Genomic DNA, 24942 nt, shown 5'->3' with positions numbered 1-24942 from the left:
TGATGTCTTCACTATTTTTCTACAATGTAGAAAATAGTAAAAATAAAGAAAAACCCCTTGAATGAGTAGGTGTTCTAAACCCTTGAATGAGTAGGTGTTCTAAACCCTTGAATGAGTAGGTGTTCTAAACCCTTGAATGAGTAGGTGTTCTAAACCCTTGAATGAGTAGGTGTTCTAAAACCCTTGAATGAGTAGGTGTTCTAAACCCTTGAATGAGTAGGTGTTCTAAACCCTTGAATGAGTAGGTGTTCTAAACCCTTGAATGAGTAGGTGTTCTAAACCCTTGAATGAGTAGGTGTTCTAAAACCCTTGAATGAGTAGGTGTTCTAAACCCTTGAATGAGTAGGTGTTCTAAACCCTTGAATGAGTAGGTGTTCTAAACCCTTGAATGAGTAGGTGTTCTAAACCCTTGAATGAGTAGGTGTTCTAAAACCCTTGAATGAGTAGGTGTTCTAAACCCTTGAATGAGGAGGTGTTCTAAACCCTTGAATGAGTAGGTGTTCTAAACCCTTGAATGAGTAGGTGTTCTAAACCCTTGAATGAGTAGGTGTTCTAAACCCTTGAATGAGTAGGTGTTCTAAACCCTTGAATGAGTAGGTGTTCTAAACCCTTGAATGAGTGTGTTCTAAACCATTGAATGAGTAGGTGTTCTAAACCCTTGAATGAGTAGGTGTTCTAAACCCTTGAATGAGTAGGTGTTCTAAAATTTTGGACTGGTACTGTATGTACACCATATTCACACTACACGCTGCTGTTCTTTAATTTGGCAACATTTGAGTGTTCTCGCGGAATTACAATGCAACTTTGAGGGTTTACTGCCAGTTTTCAAGTCAAATCATTTTCATGCAGCTGACATGCGGTATTGTTAAATAATGGTGTAGTTTTCTTGGTATTTCTTATAAATGATTGTGATTGGTTCACATTTTACCGGTACGGTGTACCCCCACTATTTATTTTCCGGGTCGCGTTACCAGAGCACACCGGCTAACTTTGACCCCTGCCTAGGACCCTTATTTATTCATAAAACAAATTACTCAAAGAATTAAAATAATTACCCCAACAACATATCGTTGTCACCATTTTATTTCCACCAGTTGAGGTTCGACCATGAATTTTAAACACTTTTTTAAAAATGAACAACATATCCAAATATCAACTGGGAATACAAAACTCTGGAGATAAAATATGAACTTTGAGCAAAATAATTATTTTGAGACAGATAAAATACCATTATATTCCAAGCTCTATAAACAGCATATCAATCCTCAATGACTGAAAACCTGCTTCAATAAAATCATAACAATAATAAAATAAAATGGATCCTTCAATTCATTTCCATCTAGTTATCTACAAGGGATTGGACAGGTTTAATAAGCAAGCTTACCATTCACGGAGTGCATGGCAGGTTGGGTTTTTGGGACAGACTGAGTCTAGGTTCCTGTCCCAATACGTTAGAAATGCATCCTTCCTATCTGGGACAGGTCACTGATAGGTTACCAGGCAACAGATAGCTGTTACCAGGCAACAGATAGGTTACCAGGTAACAGATAGGTTACCAGGTAACTGATAGGTTACCAGGTAACTGATAGGTTACCAGGTAACAGATAGGTTACCAGGTAACAGGACACCGGACAACTTGGTAAGGTGTAAACAAGGTTACCATTGAATCTGTGATGGGTAGGGATAAGGGACATGCTGATTGTGTGGTGGGTAGGGATTAGGGAGTCTTGGGACAGAGACAGGCTGAGTTTGCCTGTGTGTCTCCTGATGTTTCTTCAGACTGCTCAACTGAGCAAAGGCTTTATCACACAAGCGGCACTGGAACGGTTTCTCTCCTGTGTGGGTCCGCCGGTGGTTTTTCAGGACATTCCCGTCAGCGAAACACCTCCCGCAGTCAGGGCATTGGTACGGCTTCTCTCCAGTGTGGATTCGCAGATGAAGATTGCAGTGACTCTTACTTGTGAATCTCTTGTCACAGTAAGTACAGCAGTAAGGTTTCTCACCCGCATGAATCCGGAGATGAAGTTTTAAACTCCCTGCCAGAGAAAAACTCTTTCCACACTGAGGGCAAAGGTAAGGCCTCTCTCCAGTGTGTATCCGCTGATGAACCAGTAAGTTACTTTTAGTGGAGAAGGTCTTGTCGCATCGGGAGCAGTGAACCCGGCTAGAGTGGGTCCGTAGATGATCCTTCAGAAGAGCCTTGGTAGAGAACTCCTCCCCGCAGTGGGGGCATGGAAGAGGGTCTTGGTGCCTGTGGATGGGACCCAGTGTCTCCCCCTTGTGGTTCTCCTGGTGATGCCGTTGTAACGTTTTTGTATGACGGAACTTCATCCCACACACCGAGCAGTGGTAAGGTTTTTCTTCTGTGTGAGTTCCTATGTGTTTCTTTAAATTTCCACGATCATTGTAACTGTTTCCACACTGAGGGCAGGAGTACGGTTTCTCCCCAGTATGGATTCTCAGGTGTCTTTTAAGACTGGCGGCCACAGGGAATCCCCTTCCACATTCAGAGCACACATGTGGGTTCTTCAGAGGATCACTTGGCGGGTGCCTTGTTTTTATGTGCGATTCCAATCTTGCTGCAGTTATGAAGCTCTTCTTACATTGACCACAGCGGTGAGGGTGATCTGTGTGAAAAACCTCCCGGTGATGTCCAAGGCTTTGTTTTCCAATGAATTGCTTCCCACATTCAGAGCAGAGGTAAGGTTTCACTGTGTGTTGTTTACCCATGTGACTTTTGATGTGTTTCTGTAAGTTTCCAGAATCACTGCAAGCCTTCCCACAATGATGGCAGACGTACGGTTTCTCCCCAGTATGAGTTCTCAGGTGTCTCTTAAGACTTCCAGCCTGATGGAAGCCCTTTCCACATTCAGAGCACACGTGAGCTTTCTCTGCAGTCAAGTTCTCTCTCCTTCTCTGCAGGGACTGTATGTGTAGTTTTAGACTTCTTGCTGTGGTAAAATTCTTACCACAGTGATCACAGATATGAGAGCCATCTCCGGAGTGGGCTTGTTTGTATTCTTTAGCATTGCGAACGCTCTTCTGATAGGCAAGTCTCTTCACAATGACCTCCTCTCCTGGGTGAGTTTTTCTGATGTGTCTCTTTAAGTTTCCAGAATCAGTACAAGCCTTCCCACAACGAGGACAGACGTACGGTTTCTCCCCCGTATGAGTTCTCAGGTGTCTCTTAAGACAGCCGGCCTGTGTGAAACTCTTTCCGCATTCAGAGCAGACGTGTGGTTTCTCTCCAGACAGACACGGTAAATGTGTTTTCAGATTGGTAGCAGTGGTAAAATTCTTCCCACAGTGATCACAGATATGGGAGCCAGGCCTGTCTCCTGAGAGGGTTTTGTGTTGTTCAGCATAAGACCAGCTGTGGGGTTTCTCTCCCGTCTGTGTTGTCTTGTGTATTATATGGCTACTCTGCCCCGGTGTCTTCCTACAGTCGACTAGCTGCACGGACACCCTCTTCAGACCGCACAATAAGGCGCTACCGGGAGAGGCACCGGGGACCGCTACCGGGGACTCTGGGAGGGCAAAGTGGGGAGGTTTGTCCTAGAAAATCATAAAAAAATAGAGATGGAATGAATCAGGGCAGGAAACACTTTCCAGCCAGTCGAGTCATTTTTGCAGAGAAAATCAAAAGTCTTTCCTTGATTCCTCTCATCTGTCGATTACTCGGCATCCTTCTTAAAATATACATTGGAGGATAAAGAGAAATAACCTAGAACCTTCTGTAATCGGCATCCTTCTTAAAATACATTGGAGGATAAAGAGAAATAACCTAGAACCTTCTCCAATGCATTTATAGAAGGAGGTCCAGGAATCAACGATGAGAGGACTCAAGGAAAGACGAACACACTTCAAGCAGAGGTCGCATTAACGCCGTTCTTCACGCATAAAAGGAAAGATAAAAAATATGTTGCGTTTCTTTGTAAAACTTCAGTAGGTTTCACTCCAAATCATGAATTAAAAAAAACGGACACATTTTTTTGTGCTTCAAGTTGCACTTCCGCAATCGGATGAAATATCTTCGCTCTCTCGTCTTGACCAATTACATTCCACCACTCTGACTGCTGTGTGCTTCAGTTCAGTTACAATGCTTAAAGATTAACTTCATCAGGACATGTATCTGGCTCCATTCTTTCTATGATAAACATTATAAATATGTTGGCCGTGCATCGTTTGGTAAAATATACCCTGTTTTGTGTGGCTGCTAGCCAAATAGCTTCAGTTGGCATCTGATGAAATGCATGTGAAATAAAACTGTAGTTGCATGTCTATTGATCACTCTATTGAAGTAAAATAAACACTTCACTTTCAATATAAAAAAGCAGGGGAATTAGTTTAAAAAACGGTTGACTTTCAATATAAAAAGCAGGGGAAATGTTTTAAAAAACGGTTGACTTTTAATATAAAAAGCAGGGGAAATGTTTTAAAAAACGGTTGACTTTCAATATAAAAAGCAGGGGAAATGGTTTAAAACACTTTATGGTCTGTGTTTTAAAAGAATGCTGATTTCTAAAAGCTAATGTTTAACAGGAATTTAAGTACCTACCTCTCTCACTCTCTGCTCTGGTGTGTGTCTCTCTGGAGACAACTCCACCTCCAGCCCATCGCTAGCCATCCAATCCCTGTCCTCCTCGTCCCAGTCTACAGCGTCATCTGATTGGCTGGGACTCATGGGCTCCGCCTTCAGTCCGTTGCTTGGCAACCAATCCCTGTCCTTAACGTTGCAGTCTGCAGCATCATCGTCATCATCGTCGTCATCAGCACCATCGTTATCGGATTGGCCGGGACTCATGGGTACAACGCTACCATTCTCCTGTATCCCTTTGAGGTCCTCTTTCAGTTGGAGTGACCAAGATGTTCCCTGCTCCTCCGATTTAATTGAATCCGTTTTGTCCTGCATTTCCTCCACATTCCCTGTAGGGATGCTCCTCTGAGTGGTGAAACTCTCCACAATCATCTCTTCTACTGGGTGAGTTCTTCTCATGTGTTTCCTCAAGTTTCCACAGTCACTGTAGTCCTTTCCACACTGGGGGCAGACGTACGGTTTCTCCCCAGTATGAGTTCTCAGGTGTCTCTTAAGACTGGCAGCCACAGGGAATGCCCTACCGCATTTAGAGCACACATGTGGGTTCTTCAGAGGATCACTTGGCGGGTGTCGTGTTTTTATGTGCGATTCCAGCCTTCCTGCATTTATGAAGCTCTTCTTACATTGACCACAGCGGTGAGGGTGATCTGTGTGAAAAACTAGCCGGTGATGTTTAAGGCTTGATTTTACAATGAACTGTTTCCCACAATCCGAGCAGTGGTGAGGTTTCACTGAGGGATTCACTGTGTGTTGTTTAACAGTGTGCGATCTGATGTGCCTCTTTAATTTACTCTGGTCTGGTGTGTTGCTAAGCAACCCAGCTCCTCCCTCTTCATTCCATTCTTCATCGCAGTCGACAGCATCATCATCATCACATTGGCTGGGATGCAAGGGCTCCGCTGTCAGTCCGTTGCTCGGCAACCAATCCCTGTCCCCCTTGTGTTCTTCATTGCGGTCTACATCCTCTGATTGGCCGGGACTCATGAGCGCACTGCTACCCTCCTCCTGTGTCCTCCTGATGTCCTCTTTCAGTTGCACTAACCAAGACATTCCCTGCTCCTCTGATTTCATTGAATCCGTATTGTCCCACATTTCCTCCATGACTTTACGCCTTAATAAGCGATGATTCATCCCTTTAATTTCAGAGCCATCTAATCCACAACGTTCACACAGGTAGCGTAAATTGTCCTCAGTTAAATTCCATAAACTCTTTTCGATTTTATCCATCAACGCTTCCTTCTCAGAACTCATTTTGTCTCAGCAGAATTAGAATGTTTGTTTTTTTGTGTAAAAATAAAAATAACAACTTGCTATTGAATGGAGCTGTCACTACTGTGAGATGTGTCTCTCTCCTGTGTATTCACAGGTCTCCTATATCTCCTGCCACACTGGGAGCTTCGGGAAGTGCTGCATTATGAGTCTCTGCCAAAGACAAGTTATTTCAGGGTCCGATCTTCTTCCTGTCACCAGAACAGTGGAATCCCTTGTGAGGTCACCTGTGGAATCCCTTGTGAGGTCACCTGTGGAATCCCTTGTGAGGTCACCTGTGGAATCCCTTGTGAGGTCACCTGTGGAAGCCCTTGTGAGGTCACCTGTGGAAGCCCTTGTGAGGTCACCTGTGGAAGCCCTTGTGAGGTCACCTGTGGAAGCCCTTGTGAGGTCACCTGTGGAAGCCCTTGTGAGGTCACCTGTGTAAACAGGACATATGGTGTAAAACAAAAACATTTTATACAGGCGTGCATTATGTATAGTGACATTCTATATTTGTCAAGTCCGTGAAACGTTGACTTTTAATTTACTGTCACTATTTTCATTTTTACTTAATAGAACAATATAATAAAACAAATATTAATGACAATCAAAATATTTTTGTAAGATATACATGAAATGTCAAGGTTCCCACGACGAGGGCTTGTATTTTGAAGCTAACTAACGTTAACTAGTGTAACACGAACATTAGGTACAACAGTAACTCATTGATTATATGTACAGTCACTCTGCCTTTATTCACCAAATAGAAAACTATCGTCGTTTTACTCCTTCGTCGACTCTGTTTTGAGCAGAGCTTCAAATTAGTTCGCAGGAGCTATTAGCTAGCCAACAGTACCAAGCTAAAAATGTATCTGTCTGATGATGAAACGTTACTTAGCTAACAGTTATGTAACCGTAACGACTAGCTAACTACACCGTTTGGACAAAGCCAATACCTAATGTTTTAATGACCTGATTTATTTAAACATTTCCCCATTCTCCCCTCACCGTTAACGCAATCAAAGAATGTCCATATCCAAACTATGTGGAATGGCGTCCAGTGACGGCATCAACTTCCGGGTTAGCTGCTGCCCCGGAAGTAGTTCTAGGCGGTTCTGTCAACATTAGCTAGCCTGCTTAGATAAACCTTACTCAAAAGCATTGTAGCTATAGTTATTTACAAATATATCTTCACTATAATTGGCGTAGATTATTTCCATCCTGTGATAACGTAGATATGGAACTATTAAACCAAACAGACATGAAGTTACAAACGACGAGTTAAGCTAACATTATTAGCTAGCTAAGTACCGTTAGCTAGCTCAGTATGCTATGCTAACTTAGCCTGCTATCTATTTTTGCAAAACAGCTGTGATTTCACTTAGCAAAGCAACATTTGAACTGATTGCTTGCTACAGCCAGAGAACCACATTTTCTCGGCTATTTTTTTGTTGTCGCTTTGGCTCACACAATGTATGAGGTGAGAAGTGAGCTTAAGCTAGCTAGTTGCCCTGAAACTAAAACATGTTTTGCTTGAGCCCAAAGCCATATATACAGCAGGTATAGATATAGCTGGTTAGCTAGTTATGGAAATACATAGCTCTGCTTTAGTAAACTCCATTGTCAATGTCTTGTTCAAGGTTAGCTTGTCATTTGTAGAAGTTGATATACATTTGTCAAGTAGTAAGGACTATTTTATCAAGTCAGTTCGTTATTAAGACCAAAACCAATGACATGACATTATCTTCTAGGCCTATCTCTGACTGTACTTTTTAAAATCAGGATTTTGATGAACCCCAGCCAAACCTACTGGTTCCTGACTGTGTCCATGGTGACCAGAGAACCAGCGGTCCAGAGATGGTTCCTAGGAGCCTTGACTACTTCAGTGACTTTCTAAGATTGAGAGGTAAGTTGGGTTGAGAAATTTCCGTTAACTTTAGTAGGTGGAGGATGAGGCAGACTGAATGTTTAAACGATCTGACTGTTGTTTAGGTCCAGCGTTAACAAAACAGTGCAACACTTACACAAGCTGGGATGTCCGAAACAGGGAAAGGGACTATAAGAAACACTTATTTCTGTCTGCTTCAGTGTACACTAATGAATACACCCCTTTGGTTTCCACTCGAGCAATCCTGATCAGACTCTTCCTATATCCCCACAGGAGAGACAGGAGAGAGTTCCAGCCGTCACTCTGACAATGAGGGGACAAGTTCTACCTCAGGAGAACCTGAACAACAGGAGGACAATCACACAGCCAAGAACACACACAGCTGCAGAGAGTGTGGAGAGGAGTTCCCTACCCAGCATTATCTAAGAAAACATCGTAACACAACACACACAGGAGAGAAGAAGACCAGTCCCAAACCCAGGAAGAGCTACAGCTGCCTGGACTGTGGGAAGGAGTTCCCATGTCCGTCTAAACTACAACGACACCTTCTGACTCACACAGGAGAGAGGCCCTGCTTCTGTTCTGACTGTGGGAAGAGTTTCACTCGGGAGGAACATCTGAAGACACACCAGCGGTTCCACTGTTCTAATGGGGAGGGCAGTCCCTCTATATCGGGAGATCCTGAACAGGCAAAGAACTGCTGCCTGGAGTGTGGAAGAGAGTTCTCTAGCGCTTACAAACTACGCAGACACCTGCTGACACACACGGGAGAAAAACCTCACTCTTGCTCCGTGTGTGGGAAGAGTTATACTTATCTACACACCTTGAAATCACATGAGCTGAAACACACCGGGGAGAAGTCTTACAAATGTTCCGTGTGTGAGAAGAGCTTCAACCAAAAGGGAAATTTGAACCAACACATGCTAGTGCACACTGGTGAGAAACCTTTCTCGTGCTCTGTCTGTGGCAAGTGCTTCACCCAGAAAGCCAACCTGACTGCCCACCAGCTCTCCCACACAGGAGAGAAGCCTTTCTCCTGTTCCGTCTGTAGGAAGGGCTTCACTCAGAAAGCATATCTTAAACAACACCAGAAACTGCACACTGGAGAGAAGCCGTACGCCTGCTCCGAGTGTGACAAGAGGTTCACCTTCTGTACATCGTTGAAAAGACACCAGCTGCAACACACAGGAGAGAAACCGGACTCGCTAAGTTTGAAAGAAATGCACCAGCAATCGCACGGCAAAAAAGTAGAGGAGAGTCTCTCTACATCAGCAGCAGAACCTGAACAACACCAGGAGAGTCTCTCTGCATCAGCAGCAGAACCTGAACAACACCAGGAGAATCACAAAACTAAGACGTCGTCTCACTGCTGCTCAGAATGTGGGAAACATTTTAAAAATGCATCGTCTCTACAGATCCACGTGAGAATCCACACGGGAGAGAAGCCATACCCCTGCCCCGACTGTGGGAAGAATTTTTCTACAAAAATAAGTTTGAACTTGCACCAGAGGTCACACACAACAGAACCAGAGAAACCCATCCACTGTGAGGAGGATAACACATCACAGGGACAGCAGATGGTATCTGATAACCTACAGGACCTCTGTCAAACACTGGGGCTGAAGGCTAAAGTCGAAGAGGTGGAGGAAGAGGAGAAGGAAGAGGTGGGGGAAGAGGAGAAGGAAGAGGAGGAGGAGGATGGAGAAGGGGCAACGGATAATGCAGAGGAAGTTGGAGGGCTGATTAATTCTGATGGAGAAGAAGTTGACTGGGATTCTGTTCAACATAGTAAGTGGAGGCAGAACTCTGTTCTTTAGCTGACTGGGGTTCTGTTCAACATAGTAAGTGGAGGCAGAACGTTGACTGTTCTTTAGTTGACTGGGATTCTGTTCAACATAGTAAGTGGAGGCAGAACACTGTTCTTTAGTTGACTGGGGTTCTGTTCAACATAGTAAGTGGAGGCAGAACGTTGACTGTTCTTTAGTTGACTGGGATTCTGTTCAACATAGTAAGTGGAGGCAGAACACTGTTCTTTAGTTGACTGGGGTTCTGTTCAATATAGTAAGTGGAGGCAGAACGTTGACTGTTCTTTAGTTGACTGTGGTTCTGTTCAACATAGTAAGTGGAGGCAGAACTCTGTTCTTTAGTTGACTGGGGTTCTGTTCAACATAGTAAGTGGAGGTAGAACTCTTATTTAGTTGACTGGGGTTCTGTTCAACATAGTAAGTGGAGGCAGAACTCTGTTCTTTAGTTGACTGGGGTTCTGTTCAACATAGTAAGGGGAGGCAGAACTCTGTTCTTTAGTTGACTGGGGTTCTGTTCAACATAGTAAGTGGAGGCAGAACTCTGACTGTTCTTTAGTTGACTGTGATTCTGTTCAACATTCTGGTAGTCTCATTATAACCCATAATACCAACCGATCTCTACAGGAGAGAGTCCTGGTAGTCTCATTATAACCCATAATACCAACCTATCTCTACAGGAGTCCTGGTAGTCTCATTATAACCCATAAAACCAACCTCTCTCTACAGGTGAGAGTCCTAGTAGTCTCATTATAACCCATAATACCAACCTATCTCTACAGGAGAGAGTCCTGGTAGTCTCATTATAACCCATAATACCAACCTATCTCTACAGGAGAGAGTCCTGGTAGTCTCATTATAACCCATAAAACCAACCTCTCTCTACAGGTGAGAGTCCTAGTAGTCTCATTATAACCCATAATACCAACCTATCTCTACAGGAGAGAGTCCTGGTAGTCTCATTATAACCCATAATACCAACCTATCTCTACAGGTGAGAGTCCTGGTAGTCTCATTATAACCCATAATACCAACCTATCTCTACAGGAGTCCTGGTAGTCTCATTATAACCCATAATACCAACCTCTCTCTACAGGAGAGAGTCCTGGTAGTCTCATTATAACCCATAATACCAACCTATCTCTACAGGAGTCCTGGTAGTCTCATTATAACCCATAATACCAACCTATCTCTACAGGAGTCCTGGTAGTCTCATTATAACCCATAATACCAACCTATCTCTACAGGAGTCCTGGTAGTCTCATTATAACCCATAATACCAACCTATCTCTACAGGAGTCCTGGTAGTCTCATTATAACCCATAATACCAACCTCTCTCTACAGGAGAGAGTCCTGGTAGTCTCATTATAACCCATAATACCAACCTATCTCTACAGGAGTCCTGGTAGTCTCATTATAACCCATAATACCAACCTATCTCTACAGGAGTCCTGGTAGTCTCATTATAACCCATAATACCAACCTATCTTTACAGGAGTCCTGGTAGTCTCATTATAACCCATAATACCAACCTATCTCTACAGGAGTCCTGGTAGTCTCATTATAACCCATAATACCAACCTCTCTCTACAGGAGAGAGTCCTGTCCGTGGCTCTGGTAGTGAAGGAGAAAGTCCCCTTACATCAAACATCAACAAGGTGGGAGACAATAATAACAAACATTTTAATAGGAGATATTGTTACCATTATAAACATTATTATCATATATTCCACTGTTCTATTGAACCCGTTTTTTGTTCCAACATGGTTTCCATGGTAACTTTACTAGAAACAGTCCCGTCTTTCTTCTAGGATCCTGGGGCTCAATCGGGGTCGACTGAGTCTCTGGGCCCTGACCAAAGACATGAGGAGGACATCACTCAAACACCTGGGATGAACATTCATATTGAACAAGAGGAGGAGGAGGATGGGGAAGAAGAAGAGGAGGAGGACGAGGAAGAAGAAGAAGAGGAGGAAGAAGAAGAGTGGGAGGTGGAAGAGGAAGAAGAGGGTGAAGATGAAGAAGAGGAGGAGGAAGGGGAGGAAGAGGAAGTTGGTGATCTGTTGAATTCTGTAGTAGAACAAGCTTCCTGGGATACTCCTCATCTTGGTAAATCAAAGTCAAATCACATGTTATTGGTCACATACACGTGGTTAGAAGATGTTATTGGTCACATACACGTGGTTAGTAGATGTTATTGGTCACATACACATGGTTAACAGATGTTATTGGTCACATACACATGGTTAGAAGATGTTATTGGTCACATACACGTGGTTAGTAGATGTTATTGGTCACATACACATGGTTAACAGATGTTTTTGGTCACATACACATGGTTAACATATGTTATTGGTCACATACACATGGTTAACATGTGTTATTGGTCACATACACATGGTTAACAGATGTTATTGGTCACATACACATGGTTAGCAGATGTTAATGGTCACATGGTTAACAGATGTTATTGGTCACATACACATGGTTAGCAGATGTTATTGGTCACATACACATGGTTAACAGATGTTATTGGTCACATACACATGGTTAGCAGATGTTAATGGTCACATGGTTAACAGATGTTATTGGTCACATACACATGGTTAGCAGATGTTATTGGTCACATACACACGGTAATCAGATGTTATTGCAGGTGTAGTGAAATGCTTGTGTTTCTAGCTCCCAACAGTGCAGTAGTATATAACAAGTCATATCTAACAATACACACAATCTAAAGGAATAGAATTAAGAATATATATATATTTGTGGACGAGCAATGTCAGAGTGGCGTAGACTAATATACAGTAGAATAGAATACAGTATATACATATGAGATGAGTAATGCATAGACTAAGATACAGTAGTATAGAAGACAGTATATACATATGAGATGAGTAATGCATAGACTAAAATACAGTAGTATAGAATACAGTATATACATATGAGATGAGTAATGCATAGACTAAGATACAGTAGTATAGAATACAGTATATACATATGAGATGAGTAATGTAAGATATGTAAACATATCCTGTTTACAAGTGGTGACAGAAAAGTGAGTTAAAGAACGTGTTCATCCCAAATGGCACCCTATTCCCTTTATAGGGAATGCGTGGCCACTGTTTTCACACAATAGCATGTACGCTACATGCCACGGTAGTGAGGGAACTCTACTCATACTGATGAGTCCTACCTCATGCCACGGTAGTGAGGGAACTCTACCCATACTGATGAGTCCTACCTCCTGCCACGGTAGTGAGGGAACTCTACTCATACTGATGAGTCCTACCTCATGCCACGGTAGTGAGGGAACTCTACTCATACTGATGAGTCCTACATCATGCCACGGTAGTGAGGGAACTCTACTCATACTGATGAGTCCTACCTCATGCCACGGTAGTGAGGGAACTCTACTCATACTGATGAGTCCTACCTCATGCCACGGTAGTGAGGGAACTCTACCCATACTGATGAGTCCTGCCTCCTGCCACGGTAGTGAGGGAACTCTACTCATACTGATGAGTCCTACCTCCTGCCACGGTAGTTAGGGAACTCTACTCATACTGATGAGTCCTACCTCCTGCCACAGTAGTGAGGGAACTCTACCCATACTGATGAGTCCTGCCTCCTGCCACGGTAGTGAGGGAACTCTACTCATACTGATGAGTCCTACCTCCTGCCACGGTAGTGAGGGAACTCTACTCATACTGATGAGTCCTACCTCCTGCCACGGTAGTGAGGGAACTCTACCCATACTGATGAGTCCTGCCTCCTGCCACGGTAGTGAGGGAACTCTACCAATACTGATGAGTCCTACCTCCTGCCACAGTAGTGAGGGAACTCTACCCATACTGATGAGTCCTACCTCCTGCCACGGTAGTGAGGGAACTATACCCATACTGATGAGTACTACCTCCTGCCACAGTAGTGAGGGAACTCTACTCATACTGATTAGTCCTACCTCCTGCCATGGTAGTGAGGGAACTCTACCCATACTGATGAGTCCTACCTCCTGCCACGGTAGTGAGGGAACTCTACCCATACTGATGAGTCCTACCTCCTGCCACGGTAGTGAGGGAACTCTACTCATACTGATGAGTCCTACCTCATGCCACGGTAGTGAGGGAACTCTACTCATACTGATGAGTCCTACATCATGCCACGGTAGTGAGGGAACTCTACTCATACTGATGAGTCCTACCTCATGCCACGGTAGTGAGGGAACTCTACTCATACTGATGAGTCCTACCTCATGCCACGGTAGTGAGGGAACTCTACCCATACTGATGAGTCCTGCCTCCTGCCACGGTAGTGAGGGAACTCTACTCATACTGATGAGTCCTACCTCCTGCCACGGTAGTTAGGGAACTCTACTCATACTGATGAGTCCTACCTCCTGCCACAGTAGTGAGGGAACTCTACCCATACTGATGAGTCCTGCCTCCTGCCACGGTAGTGAGGGAACTCTACTCATACTGATGAGTCCTACCTCCTGCCACGGTAGTGAGGGAACTCTACTCATACTGATGAGTCCTACCTCCTGCCACGGTAGTGAGGGAACTCTACCCATACTGATGAGTCCTGCCTCCTGCCACGGTAGTGAGGGAACTCTACCAATACTGATGAGTCCTACCTCCTGCCACAGTAGTGAGGGAACTCTACCCATACTGATGAGTCCTACCTCCTGCCACGGTAGTGAGGGAACTCTACCCATACTGATGAGTACTACCTCCTGCCACAGTAGTGAGGGAACTCTACTCATACTGATTAGTCCTACCTCCTGCCATGGTAGTGAGGGAACTCTACCCATACTGATGAGTCCTACCTCCTGCCACGGTAGTGAGGGAACTCTACCCATACTGATGAGTCCTACCTCCTGCCACGGTAGTGAGGGAACTCTACTCATACTGATTAGTCCTACCTCCTGCCACGGTAGTGAGGGAACTCTACCCATACTGATGAGTCCTGCCTCCTGCCACGGTAGTGAGGGAACTCTACTCATACTGATTAGTCCTACCTCCTGCCATGGTGGTGAGGGAACTCTACCCATACTGATGAGTCCTACCTCCTGCCACGGTAGTTAGGGAACTCTACTCATACTGATTAGTCCTACCTCCTGCCACGGTAGTGAGGGAACTCTACCCATACTGATGAGTCCTGCCTCCTGCCACGGTAGTGAGGGAACTCTACCAATACTGATGAGTCCTACCTCCTGCCACAGTAGTGAGGGAACTCTACCCATACTGATGAGTCCTACCTCCTGCCACGGTAGTGAGGGAACTCTACCCATACTGATGAGTACTACCTCCTGCCACAGTAGTGAGGGAACTCTACTCATACTGATTAGTCCTACCTCCTGCCATGGTAGTGAGGGAACTCTACCCATACTGATGAGTCCTACCTCCTGCCACGGTAGTGAGGGAACTCTACCCATACTGATGAGTCCTACCTCCTGCCACGGTAGTGAGGGAACTCTACTCATACTGATTAGTCCTACCTCCTGCCACGGTAGTGAGGGAACTCTACCCATACTGATGAGTCCTACCTCCTGCCACGGTAGTGAGGGAACTCTACCCACACTGATGAGTCCTACCTCCTGCCACGGTAGTAAGGGAACTCTACCCATACTGGTGAGTCTTACCTCCTGCCACGGTAGTGAGGGAACCCTACCCATACTGATGAGTCCAACTCCTGCCACGGTAGTGAGGGAACTCTACTCATACTCATGAGTCCCATCTCCTGCCACGGTAGTGAGGGAACTCTACTCATACTGATGAGTCCTACCTCCTGCCACGGTAGTGAGGGAACTCTACTCATACTGATGAGTCCTACCTCCTGCCACGGTAGTGAGGGAACTCTACCCACACTGATGAGTCCTACCTCCTGCCACGGTAGTAAGGGAACTCTACCCATACTGGTGAGTCTTACCTCCTGCCACGGTAGTGAGGGAACCCTACCCATACTGATGAGTCCTACCTCCTGCCACGGTAGTGAGGGAACTCTACTCATACTCATGAGTCCTACCTCCTGCCACGGTAGTGAGGGAACTCTACTCATACTGATGAGTCCTACCTCCTGCCACGGTAGTGAGGGAACTCTACCCATACTGATGAGTCCTACCTCCTGCCACGATAGTGAGGGAACTCTACCCATACTGGTGAGTCTTACCTCCTGCCACGGTAGTGAGGGAACCCTACCCATACTGATGAGTCCTACCTCCTGCCACGGTAGTGAGGGAACTCTACTCATACTCATGAGTCCCATCTCCTGCCACGGTAGTGAGGGAACTCTACTCATACTGATGAGTCCTACCTCCTGCCACGGTAGTGAGGGAACTCTACTCATACTGATGAGTCCTACCTCCTGCCACGGTAGTGAGGGAACTCTACCCACACTGATGAGTCCTACCTCCTGCCACGGTAGTAAGGGAACTCTACCCATACTGGTGAGTCTTACCTCCTGCCACGGTAGTGAGGGAACCCTACCCATACTGATGAGTCCTACCTCCTGCCACGGTAGTGAGGGAACTCTACTCATACTCATGAGTCCTACCTCCTGCCACAGTAGTGAGGGAACTCTACTCATACTGATGAGTCCTACCTCCTGCCACGGTAGTGAGGGAACTCTACCCATACTGATGAGTCCTACCTCCTGCCACGATAGTGAGGGAACTCTACCCATACTGATGAGTCCTACCTCCTGCCACGGTAGTTAGGGAACTCTACCCGTACTGATGAGTCCTACCTCCTGCCACGGTAGTGAGGGAACTCTACCCATACTGACCCACTGAACTCTCTTCTCTCCACAGGAATGAGTCCTAATTCCTGCCACGGTAGTGAGGGAACTATACCCATACTGACCCACTGAACTCTCTTCTCTCCACAGGAATGAGTCCTAATTCCTGCCACGGTAGTGAGGGAACTCCACCCATACTGATGAGTCCTACCTCCTGCCACGGTAGTGAGGGAACTCCACCCATACTGACCCACTGAACTCTCTTCTCTCCACAGGAATGAGTCCTACCTCCTGCCACGGTAGTGAGGGAACGCCACCCATACTGACCCACTGAACTCTCTTCTCTCCACAGGAATGAGTCCTAACTCCTGCCACGGTAGTGAGGGAACCACCTCAACACCAGGAGCGGTGGAACGACAACACCGGGAGAAAGAGAAGACACGGGCGACCAAACGGAAGAAGAGTCCAGGACAAAAGCAACCGAAGAAAAAAGAGACACCGAAGAAGGAAAAGAATCCGAAGCAGAAGAAAGCCAAGATGACCCACCGTTGCTTTAAATGTGGAGAGGGATTCTCCCGCGTCTACGACATGCTCTTACACCAGACCATTCATATAGATGGCACGACCATGTTCAAAACCAAGAAGGTTCACCGCTGTTTAACGTGTGGATACGAAGCATCCGATGCACATAAACTGATGATGCACGAGCGGATACACACGGGAGAGAAGCCTTTCCAGTGCTCTGTGTGCGGGAAGAGATTCGCTCAGAAAGGAAATCTGAAAATACACCAGAGTGTGCACAAAGGTGAGAAGTCGTACATCTGACCAGTTGACCCAACTCTGGAAATATCTTTGTCCTCTTTAAAAGGTGAGAAGTCGTACATCTGACCAGTTGACCCAACTCTGGAAATATCTTTGTCCTCTTTAAAAGGTGAGAAGTCGTACATCTGACCAGTTGACCCAACTCTGGAAATACCTTTGTCCTCTTTGAAGGGATACTTTGGGATTTGGTATTGAGGCCCTTTATCTACGTCCCCAAACTCTTGGATACCATGTTTATGTTTCTGCTTGCAGTTTGAAGGAAGTTGCTGACTGGCGGCAGCACAATTGACTTGCCTAGTGGAATAAAGGTTCAATAAAACATCTAAAAATAATAATAATTGCTAACTAGCGTAGCGCTAACGCTAGTTGGCATTGGCTCACAAAACAACCTTTAACTTCTTTCACACTGGACACAGAGACAGAAAAATGGGATCCACAAGTTCATCTGACTGGTGAAGTAGATGAAAGACCTCGTTGCCAAAATCCCAAAGTATCCCTTTAAGCTTTTGTAAAAAACAAAACTTTAGATATTTTATCCTGATAATGTCACTGTTGATAATGTCAGATATTACACATCAATAAATGGTTTTAGTTCAGTTTAGTTAGGTGTGACTAAAGAGGTGTCAGACAGAAGGTGTGACTAAAGAGGTGTCAGGCAGAAGGTGTGACTAAAGAGGTGTCAGGCAGAAGGTGTGACTAAAGAGGTGTCAGGCAGAAGGTGTGACTAAAGAGAAGTCAGGCAGAAGGTGTGACTAAAGAGGTGTCAGTGTGGGAAGAAGGTGTGACTAAAGAGAAGAGGTGTCAGGCAGAAGGTGTGACTAAAGAGAAGAGGTGTCAGGCAGAAGGTGTGACTAAAGAGAAGAGGTGTCAGGCAGAAGGTGTGACTAAAGAGAAGAGGTGTCAGGCAGAAGGTGTGACTAAAGAGGTGTCAGGCAGAAGGTGTGACTAAAGAGAAGAGGTGTCAGGCAGAAGGTGTGACTAAAGAGAAGAGGTGTCAGGCAGAAGGTGTGGCTAAAGAGAAGAGGTGTCAGGCAGAAGGTGTGACTAAAGAGGTGTCAGGCAGAAGGTGTGACTAAAGAGAAGAGGTGTCAGGCAGAAGGTGTGACTAAAGAGAAGAGGTGTCAGGCAGAAGGTGTGACTAAAGAGAAGAGGTGTCAGGCAGAAGGTGTGACTAAAGAGAAGAGGTGTCAGGCAGAAGGTGTGACTAAAGAGAAGAGGTGTCAGGCAGAAGGTGTGACTAAAGAGGTGTCAGGCAAGGCAGAAGGTATGACTAAAGAGAAGAGGTGTCAGGCAGAAGGTGTGACTAAAGAGAAGAGGTGTCAGGCAGAAGGTGTGACTAAAGAGAAGAGGTGTCAGGCAGAAGGTGTGACTAAAGAGATGTCAGTGTAGACAGAAGGTGTGACTAAAGAGGTGTCAGGCAGAAGGTGTGGCTAAAGAGGTGTCAGGCAGAAGGTGTGACTAAAGAGAAGAGGTGTCAGGCAGAAGGTGTGACTAAAGAGGTGTCAGGCAGAAGGTGTGACTAAAGAGGCGTCAGTGTGGGCAGAAGGTGTGACTAAAGAGAAGAGGTGTCAGGCAGAAGGTGTGACTAAAGAGAAGAGGTGTCAGGCAGAAGGTGTGACTAAAGAGAAGAGGTGTCAGGCAGAAGGTGTGACTAAAGAGGTGTCAGGCAGAAGGTGTGACTAAAGAGAAGAGGTGTCAGGCAGAAGGTGTGACTAAAGAGGTGTTAATTAATATTGTCCTGACCCCAGTCATTATCTGAGTAGGGTGATACTGGTATTGTCCTGACCCCAGCCATTATCTGAGTAGGGTGATACTGGTATTGTCCTGACCCCAGTCATTATCTGAGTAGGGTGATACTGGTATTGTCCTGACCCCAGTCATTATCTGAGTAGGGTGATACTGGTATTGTCCTGACCCCAGTCATTATCTGAGTAGGGTGATACTGGTATTGTCCTGACCCCAGTCATTATCTGAGTAGGGTGATACTGGTATCGTCCTGACCCCAGTCATTATCTGAGTAGGGTGATACTGGTATTGTCCTGACCCCAGTCATTATCTGAGTAGGGTGATACTGGTATTGTCCTGACCCCAGTCATTATCTGAGTAGGGTGATACTGGTATCGCCCCGACCCCAGTCATTATCTGAGTAGGGTGATACTGGTATCGCCCTGACCCCAGTCATTATCTGAGTAGGGTGATACTGGTATCGACCTGACCCCAGTCATTGTCTGAGTAGGGTGATACTGGTATCGCCCTGACCCCAGTCATTGTCTGAGTAGGGTGATACTGGTATCGCCCTGACCCCAGTCATTGTCTGAGTAGGGTGATACTGGTATCGACCTGACCCCAGTCATTATCCGTTTAGACTTAACATGAACTAACACTATCTTCCCCCATGCAGGAGAAGTCAGGAATCCCAGTTTCTGGCCTGACATTGTGGAGAGGCTTCCTACAATAGGTGTCCCAGACCAATACCATGACAACCACACAGCTAAGCCAATAGGAGTTCTGGACCAATACCATGACAACCACACAGCTAAGCCAATAGGAGTTCTGGACCAATACCATGACAACCACACAGCTAAGCCAATAGGAGTTCTGGACCAATACCATGACAACCACACAGCTAAGCCAATAGGTGTCCCGGACCAATACCATGACAACCACACAGCTAAACCAATAGGCGTTCTGGACCAATACCATGACAACCACACAGCTAAGCCAATAGGAGTTCTGGACCAATACCATGACAACCACACCGCTAAGCCAATAGGAGTCCTGGACCAATACCATGACAACCGCACAGCTAAACCAATAGGAGTCCCTGACCAATACCATGACAACCACACAGCTAAGCCAATAGGAGAGGAATGCCAAACTCCATCAACTCTACAGATACACATGAGAACTCAGACTGTAGAGAACCAGTCTAATCCGCAGTGCCCTCTCTGTGGGGCAGAGTTCTCTCAGAAAGGCCTCCTGGATGATCACCTGATGATCGCCCACTCCCATGAGAAACCAGAGAAGCCTTACCCCTGTCCAGACTGTGGGAAGAGATTCTCCAGCAAGAGTTACATCAAGATCCACCGGAAGATCCACAGTGGGAAGATCTCTTACCGCTGCGCCCAGTGTGATAAGACTTTCCTGTCAGCGGAGGGGCTCAAGAAGCACGAGAGCGCTCACCGAGGAGAGAGACCGTACCGATGCCCTGCGTGTGGCAAGTGTTTCAAACAACAATCCCAGCTGACCTGTCACTTCAAGATCCACACCGGAGAGAGGAGCCATCTCTGCTTCCTGTGTGGGAAGAGTTTCGCCAGAGAGTTTGACCTCCGGGTGCATCTCAGAGTCCACTCTGGAGAGAAGCCCTACCAGTGCCACGAGTGTGGCAAGAGCTACAGGTACAGAGCAGGCATCCGGTCACACATGCAGCAGATGCACCCTGGGAAGCCTATAGTGGAACCAACCCCACCCATCCCCACAGGCCTTCGCCACGGCAGTGGAGGAAGTGGTCTTCCTACATCCCTCATCAGAAAGGTATGTGCTTTGGTTTGCTGTGAGCTGATGCTGTCACTTTTAGGTTTTGTTTTAAGGGGGGGGGGGGGGGTTCACTTTAAAATCTAGAAGTTTATGGAATTGGTTTGGGTTTATGGTTAGAATGGATAGGGGTTAGGTTAAAGTTAGGCATAGATTTCTAGGGAGTTTTAGGGAGTCCTTTCTAGGGAGTTTTTCCTAGCCACCGTGCTTCTACACCTGCATTGCTTGCTGTTTGGGGGTTTTTAGGCTGGGTTTCTGTACAGCACTTTGAGACATCAGCTGATGTACGAAGGGCTATATAAATACATTTGATTTGATATAGCCAACCGCCACTCAAAATCTCCACTTCCTGTTTGACAAGGAAGAGAAAGGCAGACGAGGTTGAACGTTGCCCTGGGAAACCCTACAACAAACATTATATTACTACTGACTGTTAGCCAAGAATGACTTGTGTTTTCATTGTAGGATCCTGGTGACCAATCCAGCCCCAAAGCTATAGAGGCCCAGGGTCCTGATCCAAGCCATGGCAGCAAGGCGTCCAGTCAAACACCTCGGTTGAAGGCCAGAGCTGAAGAAGAAGAAGAGGAGGAAGAGGAGGAGCAAGAAGAAGAGGTGAACGTTGATGGTTCGGGAAATTCTGAAGAAGACGACGCCAGTTGGAAACCTGCTCTTCGTCTTGGTAAGTGGAGGTAGAATGTCAACAGAACATCATTCAACTATAGCCTGTTAATTTGGCTGTGTTTAAAATGGCACCCAGTCAACAGAACATCAACTATAGCCTGTTAATTTGGCTGCGTTATAAATTGCATCCTGTCCCCTATATAGGGCTCTGTTCAAAAGGCAGTGCCCTAAATAGGGAATATAGCGTGCCATTTGGGCGACGGACAATGTATTTGACCAATCCTTTAAACCCATTCTCTTTGGTCACACAGCCAAGACCGATGGCGGTGGTCCCTCTGCATCGGGACCACAGAGAAAACACCGGAAGAAACAACCGGTCAAACGGAAAACCAGCGTCAAAGAAGGCAAACGGAAGCAACCGAAAGCCAAGAGGTTTAACAACCGTCGCTGTTTTAAATGTGGAGAGGGTTTCCCCCGGGAATATGAGCTGTTACTACACCTGCAGACACATCTAGATTACAACTGCTACGTGTGTGGAACGCCGTTCGACAACCAACAGCTGCTGCGGAGACATCAGGAGGAGCACGCCGGTAAGAGAACCTGTGATGGAGACGCACGACGGCTTACGTCATGACTGTAAGCACTATTTTGTATAGCCTTTCTGACGGGTTACTAGTGAATTCACTGTGAGTAGGTTGTGCCTCAAATGGCACCCTATTCCCTACGTAGTGCACACTAGGGGCCCATAGGCTCTTGCAACCGAAAGGTTGCAAGTTCAAATCCCCGAGCTGACAAGGTACAAATCTGTCGTTCTGCCCCTGAACAGGCAGTTAACCCACTGTTCCTAGGCCAGTTAACCCACCGTCATTGAAAATAAGAATTTGTTCTTAACTGACTTGCCTAGTTAAATAAAGGTAAAAAAAAAAAATAGGGAATAGGATACCGTTTGAGATAGACTAACTGTGTGTTTGTTCCAGAGGAGAGTCTGGGTGTGTTCTCTGGTGAGGCAGCAGGAGGTCCAACTACAGGACAGCGGCGGGGGAGAGGGAAGAGGACCCACCGATGTCCGACCTGTGGCAAAGAACTATCCGACGCGTCCAAGCTGAAGTTGCACGTGAGAATCCACACCGGGGAGAAACCGTACTGTTGCTCCCTGTGCGGGAAGGGTTTCACTCAGCCAGGGAACCTGAAAACACACATGAAAACACACAGAGGTGAGAGAGACTTTGGAAAGACGTTCAGCAACGTATCCTGATGTTGTGGTCCACGTATAATTAACATTATAGCCAAACAGGTTTGTAACCTAATACAGTGTCTCCAGAAAGGATTCACTTGACCCTTGACCTTTTTCCACATTTTGTTGTGTTACAAGGTGGGATTGGAATGGGTTTAATTGTTCTTTTTTGTAATGGTTATAAACACAAAATACTCTGGTCAAAGTGGGAGAAAAATTCAAAGTGTAATTACTAACTTTACCCTGCTCAAAGGGATATTCAGTGTCTGCTTTCTGATGTTTACCCATCAACCAGTAGGTGCCCTTCTTTGCGAGGCATTGGAAAGCCTCCCTGGTCTTTGTGGTTGAATCTGTGGTTGAAATTCACAGCTCGACTGAGGGACCTTACAGATAATTGTATGTGTGGGGTACAGAGATGAGGTAGTCATTCAAAAATCATGTTAAACACTATTATTGCACACAGAGTGAGTCCATGCAACTTATTATGAGACTTGTTAAAGCACATGTTTACTCCTGAACTTATTTAGTCTTGCCCTAACAAAGGGGTTGAACACTTAACTGACTCAAGACATTTCAGATTTTCATTTTTAATTAATTTATAAGAACTTCTAAAAACGTGGCGTCATTACTCTGACATCATGGGGTATTGTGTGTAGGCCAGTCACACAACATCTCACATGTCTCCATTTTAAATTCAGGCAGTAACACAACAACATGTGGGAAAAGTCGAGGTGGTGTGAATACTTCCTGAAGGCACTGTACTGAAGGTACAACTCCAACTCTGGAAACCCTCCTGTAGGTTTTAACTCCAACCCTGGAGCAAAAACCTACAGGAAGGTATCTCTCCAGGAACAGGGTTGGATTTAAAACCTACAGGAGGGTATCTCTCCGGGAACAGGGTTGGATTTAAAACCTACAGGAGGGTATCTCTCCAGGAACAGGGTTGGATTTAAAACCTACAGGAGGGTATCTCTCCGGGAACAGGGTTGGATTTAAAACCTACAGGAGGGTATCTCTCCGGGAACAGGGTTGGAGAGCCCTGATATAGGGAATAGGGGTCCGTTTTGGTGCCACAACCTAAATGTCAACCTTTTATCGTCCCTGCAGACGGTAACCCCAGTTTGTTGTCCGCTGGTGGGTTAGGTCCCTCTACATCAAGAGGTCCTGAACACCACCAGGAGAATCACACCGTCGCCGCATCAGCAGCTCAGGAGAACTTCAACTGTCCAGATCTACCGTCAGTGCAGAAACACATGACGTCTCAGGACAGCGGAGAGAAGGCCTCTTTCTTCTGCTCGCTGTGTGGGGAGCAGTTCTCTGAGAAGGCACCGTTGGAAGAACACCGATTGGCTCACAACAACAAGAAGCCTTTCCCCTGCCCTGACTGTGGCAAGAGGTTCCGCAGTAATTACTACGTGAAGATCCACATGCGAATGCACACCGGGGAGAGGCCTTACCAATGCACCGAGTGCGGGAAGGGCTTCATCACAGAAGAAGGGCTGAAGAAGCACGAGAGCGCTCACCGGGGAGAGAGACCCCACCTTTGCCCCGAGTGCGGAAAGCGATTCAAGCAACAGTCCCAACTTACATGTCACTTCCGTATGCACACCGGACAGAAGAGCCACCTCTGCTCCGTCTGCGGGAAGAGTTACTTCAGAGAGTTTGACCTCAAGGTTCACCTCAGAGTCCACACGGGAGAGAAGCCCCATCAGTGTGAGGAGTGTGGGAAGAGTTTCTACTATCTACAGGGGCTCCGGCAGCACCAGAGGACCCACGCTCCCAAGCCCATCGGACCGACCCGCCAGCTAGGCAGGCCTAAGCAGTCGTCCAGCGCGGACATACCGAACCAATCACCCAGGACGGGAAGGCCCACGGCAGCTCCTAGAGTAGAGAGACCCACGCCTCTACCCAGAGTGGAGAGACCCACGCCTCTAGGCCTACCTAGAGTTGAGAGTGATCTGGAGAGACCCATTCCTCTAGGCCTATCTAGAGTTGAGAGTGATCTGGAGAGACCCATGCCTCTAGGCCTACCTAGAGTTGAGAGTGATCTGGAGAGACCTCACTGGCAGTACTGGCACCTTTAAATGGGAAATCTTCCATTTTCAACACCGATAGAATTATTGGAGGACCAAAACAAGCCGATACCGATTAATCGGCCGATTTTTATATATATATGAGTATGGTAATATTTGTAATAATGACAATTACAACAATGCTGAATGAACACTTATTTTAACTTAATATAATACATAAATAAAATCTATTTAGTCTCAAATAAATGTTCAATTTGGTTTAAATCATGCAAAAACAAAGTGTTGGAGAAGAAAGTAAAAGTGCAATATGTGCCATGTAAAAAAAGCTAACGTTTAAGTTCCTTGCTCAGAACATGAGAACATATGAAAGCTGGTGGTTCAACATTCCCAGTTAAGAAGTTTTAGGTTGTAGTTATTATAG

The 24942-nt window shown here is 45.9% G+C and overlaps 2 protein-coding genes and 1 long non-coding RNA gene across 16 annotated transcripts; 2 read left to right on the top strand and 1 right to left on the bottom strand.

The window, feature by feature from the left end:
• Nucleotides 1–1067: 1067 nt before the first annotated feature.
• LOC110485353 (zinc finger protein 420) lies at nucleotides 1068–6954 on the bottom strand. 6 transcript variants are annotated; one of them, XM_021556421.2, is made up of 3 exons: nucleotides 6857–6954; nucleotides 4559–6261; nucleotides 1068–3555 (listed from the first exon to the last, which is right to left on the bottom strand). In XM_021556421.2, the coding sequence occupies exons 2-3, from the start codon at nucleotides 5846–5848 to the stop codon at nucleotides 1657–1659; spliced, it is 3189 nt and encodes a 1062-aa protein (XP_021412096.2). In that variant the 5' UTR covers nucleotides 5849–6261; nucleotides 6857–6954; the 3' UTR covers nucleotides 1068–1656. The 6 variants fall into 6 exon arrangements, with proteins under 6 accessions (XP_021412096.2, XP_021412094.2, XP_036804636.1 ...); XM_021556419.2 differs by having other exon boundaries at nucleotides 4559–6285; nucleotides 6857–6940; XM_036948741.1 differs by having other exon boundaries at nucleotides 4559–6213; nucleotides 6857–6927.
• LOC110515395 (zinc finger protein 850) lies at nucleotides 6879–24717 on the top strand. The gene is made up of 11 exons (XM_036948738.1): nucleotides 6879–7328; nucleotides 7631–7754; nucleotides 8010–9524; nucleotides 11133–11197; nucleotides 11351–11648; nucleotides 16630–17082; nucleotides 19501–20633; nucleotides 21099–21312; nucleotides 21566–21844; nucleotides 22232–22468; nucleotides 23596–24717. Exons 1-11 carry the CDS (start codon nucleotides 7320–7322, stop codon nucleotides 24570–24572), a joined length of 5304 nt encoding a protein of 1767 aa, XP_036804633.1. The 5' UTR covers nucleotides 6879–7319; the 3' UTR covers nucleotides 24573–24717.
• Nucleotides 17224–19490, top strand: LOC118940248. 9 transcript variants are annotated; one of them, XR_005036776.1, is made up of 4 exons: nucleotides 17224–17817; nucleotides 17879–18104; nucleotides 18166–18344; nucleotides 18378–19490. It is a non-coding gene; the product is annotated as an uncharacterized LOC118940248 (long non-coding RNA). The 9 variants fall into 9 exon arrangements; XR_005036778.1 differs by having other exon boundaries at nucleotides 18138–18344; XR_005036775.1 differs by having other exon boundaries at nucleotides 17879–18344; nucleotides 18378–18462; nucleotides 18552–19490.
• Nucleotides 24718–24942: the final 225 nt, after the last annotated feature.

This window comes from Oncorhynchus mykiss, chromosome 17, assembly GCF_013265735.2.
Source record: "Oncorhynchus mykiss isolate Arlee chromosome 17, USDA_OmykA_1.1, whole genome shotgun sequence".
Taxonomy (NCBI): Eukaryota; Metazoa; Chordata; class Actinopteri; order Salmoniformes; family Salmonidae; genus Oncorhynchus; species Oncorhynchus mykiss.
Note: the sequence above shows the minus strand (reverse complement) of the source record. Positions and strands in the feature narration are given on the sequence as shown.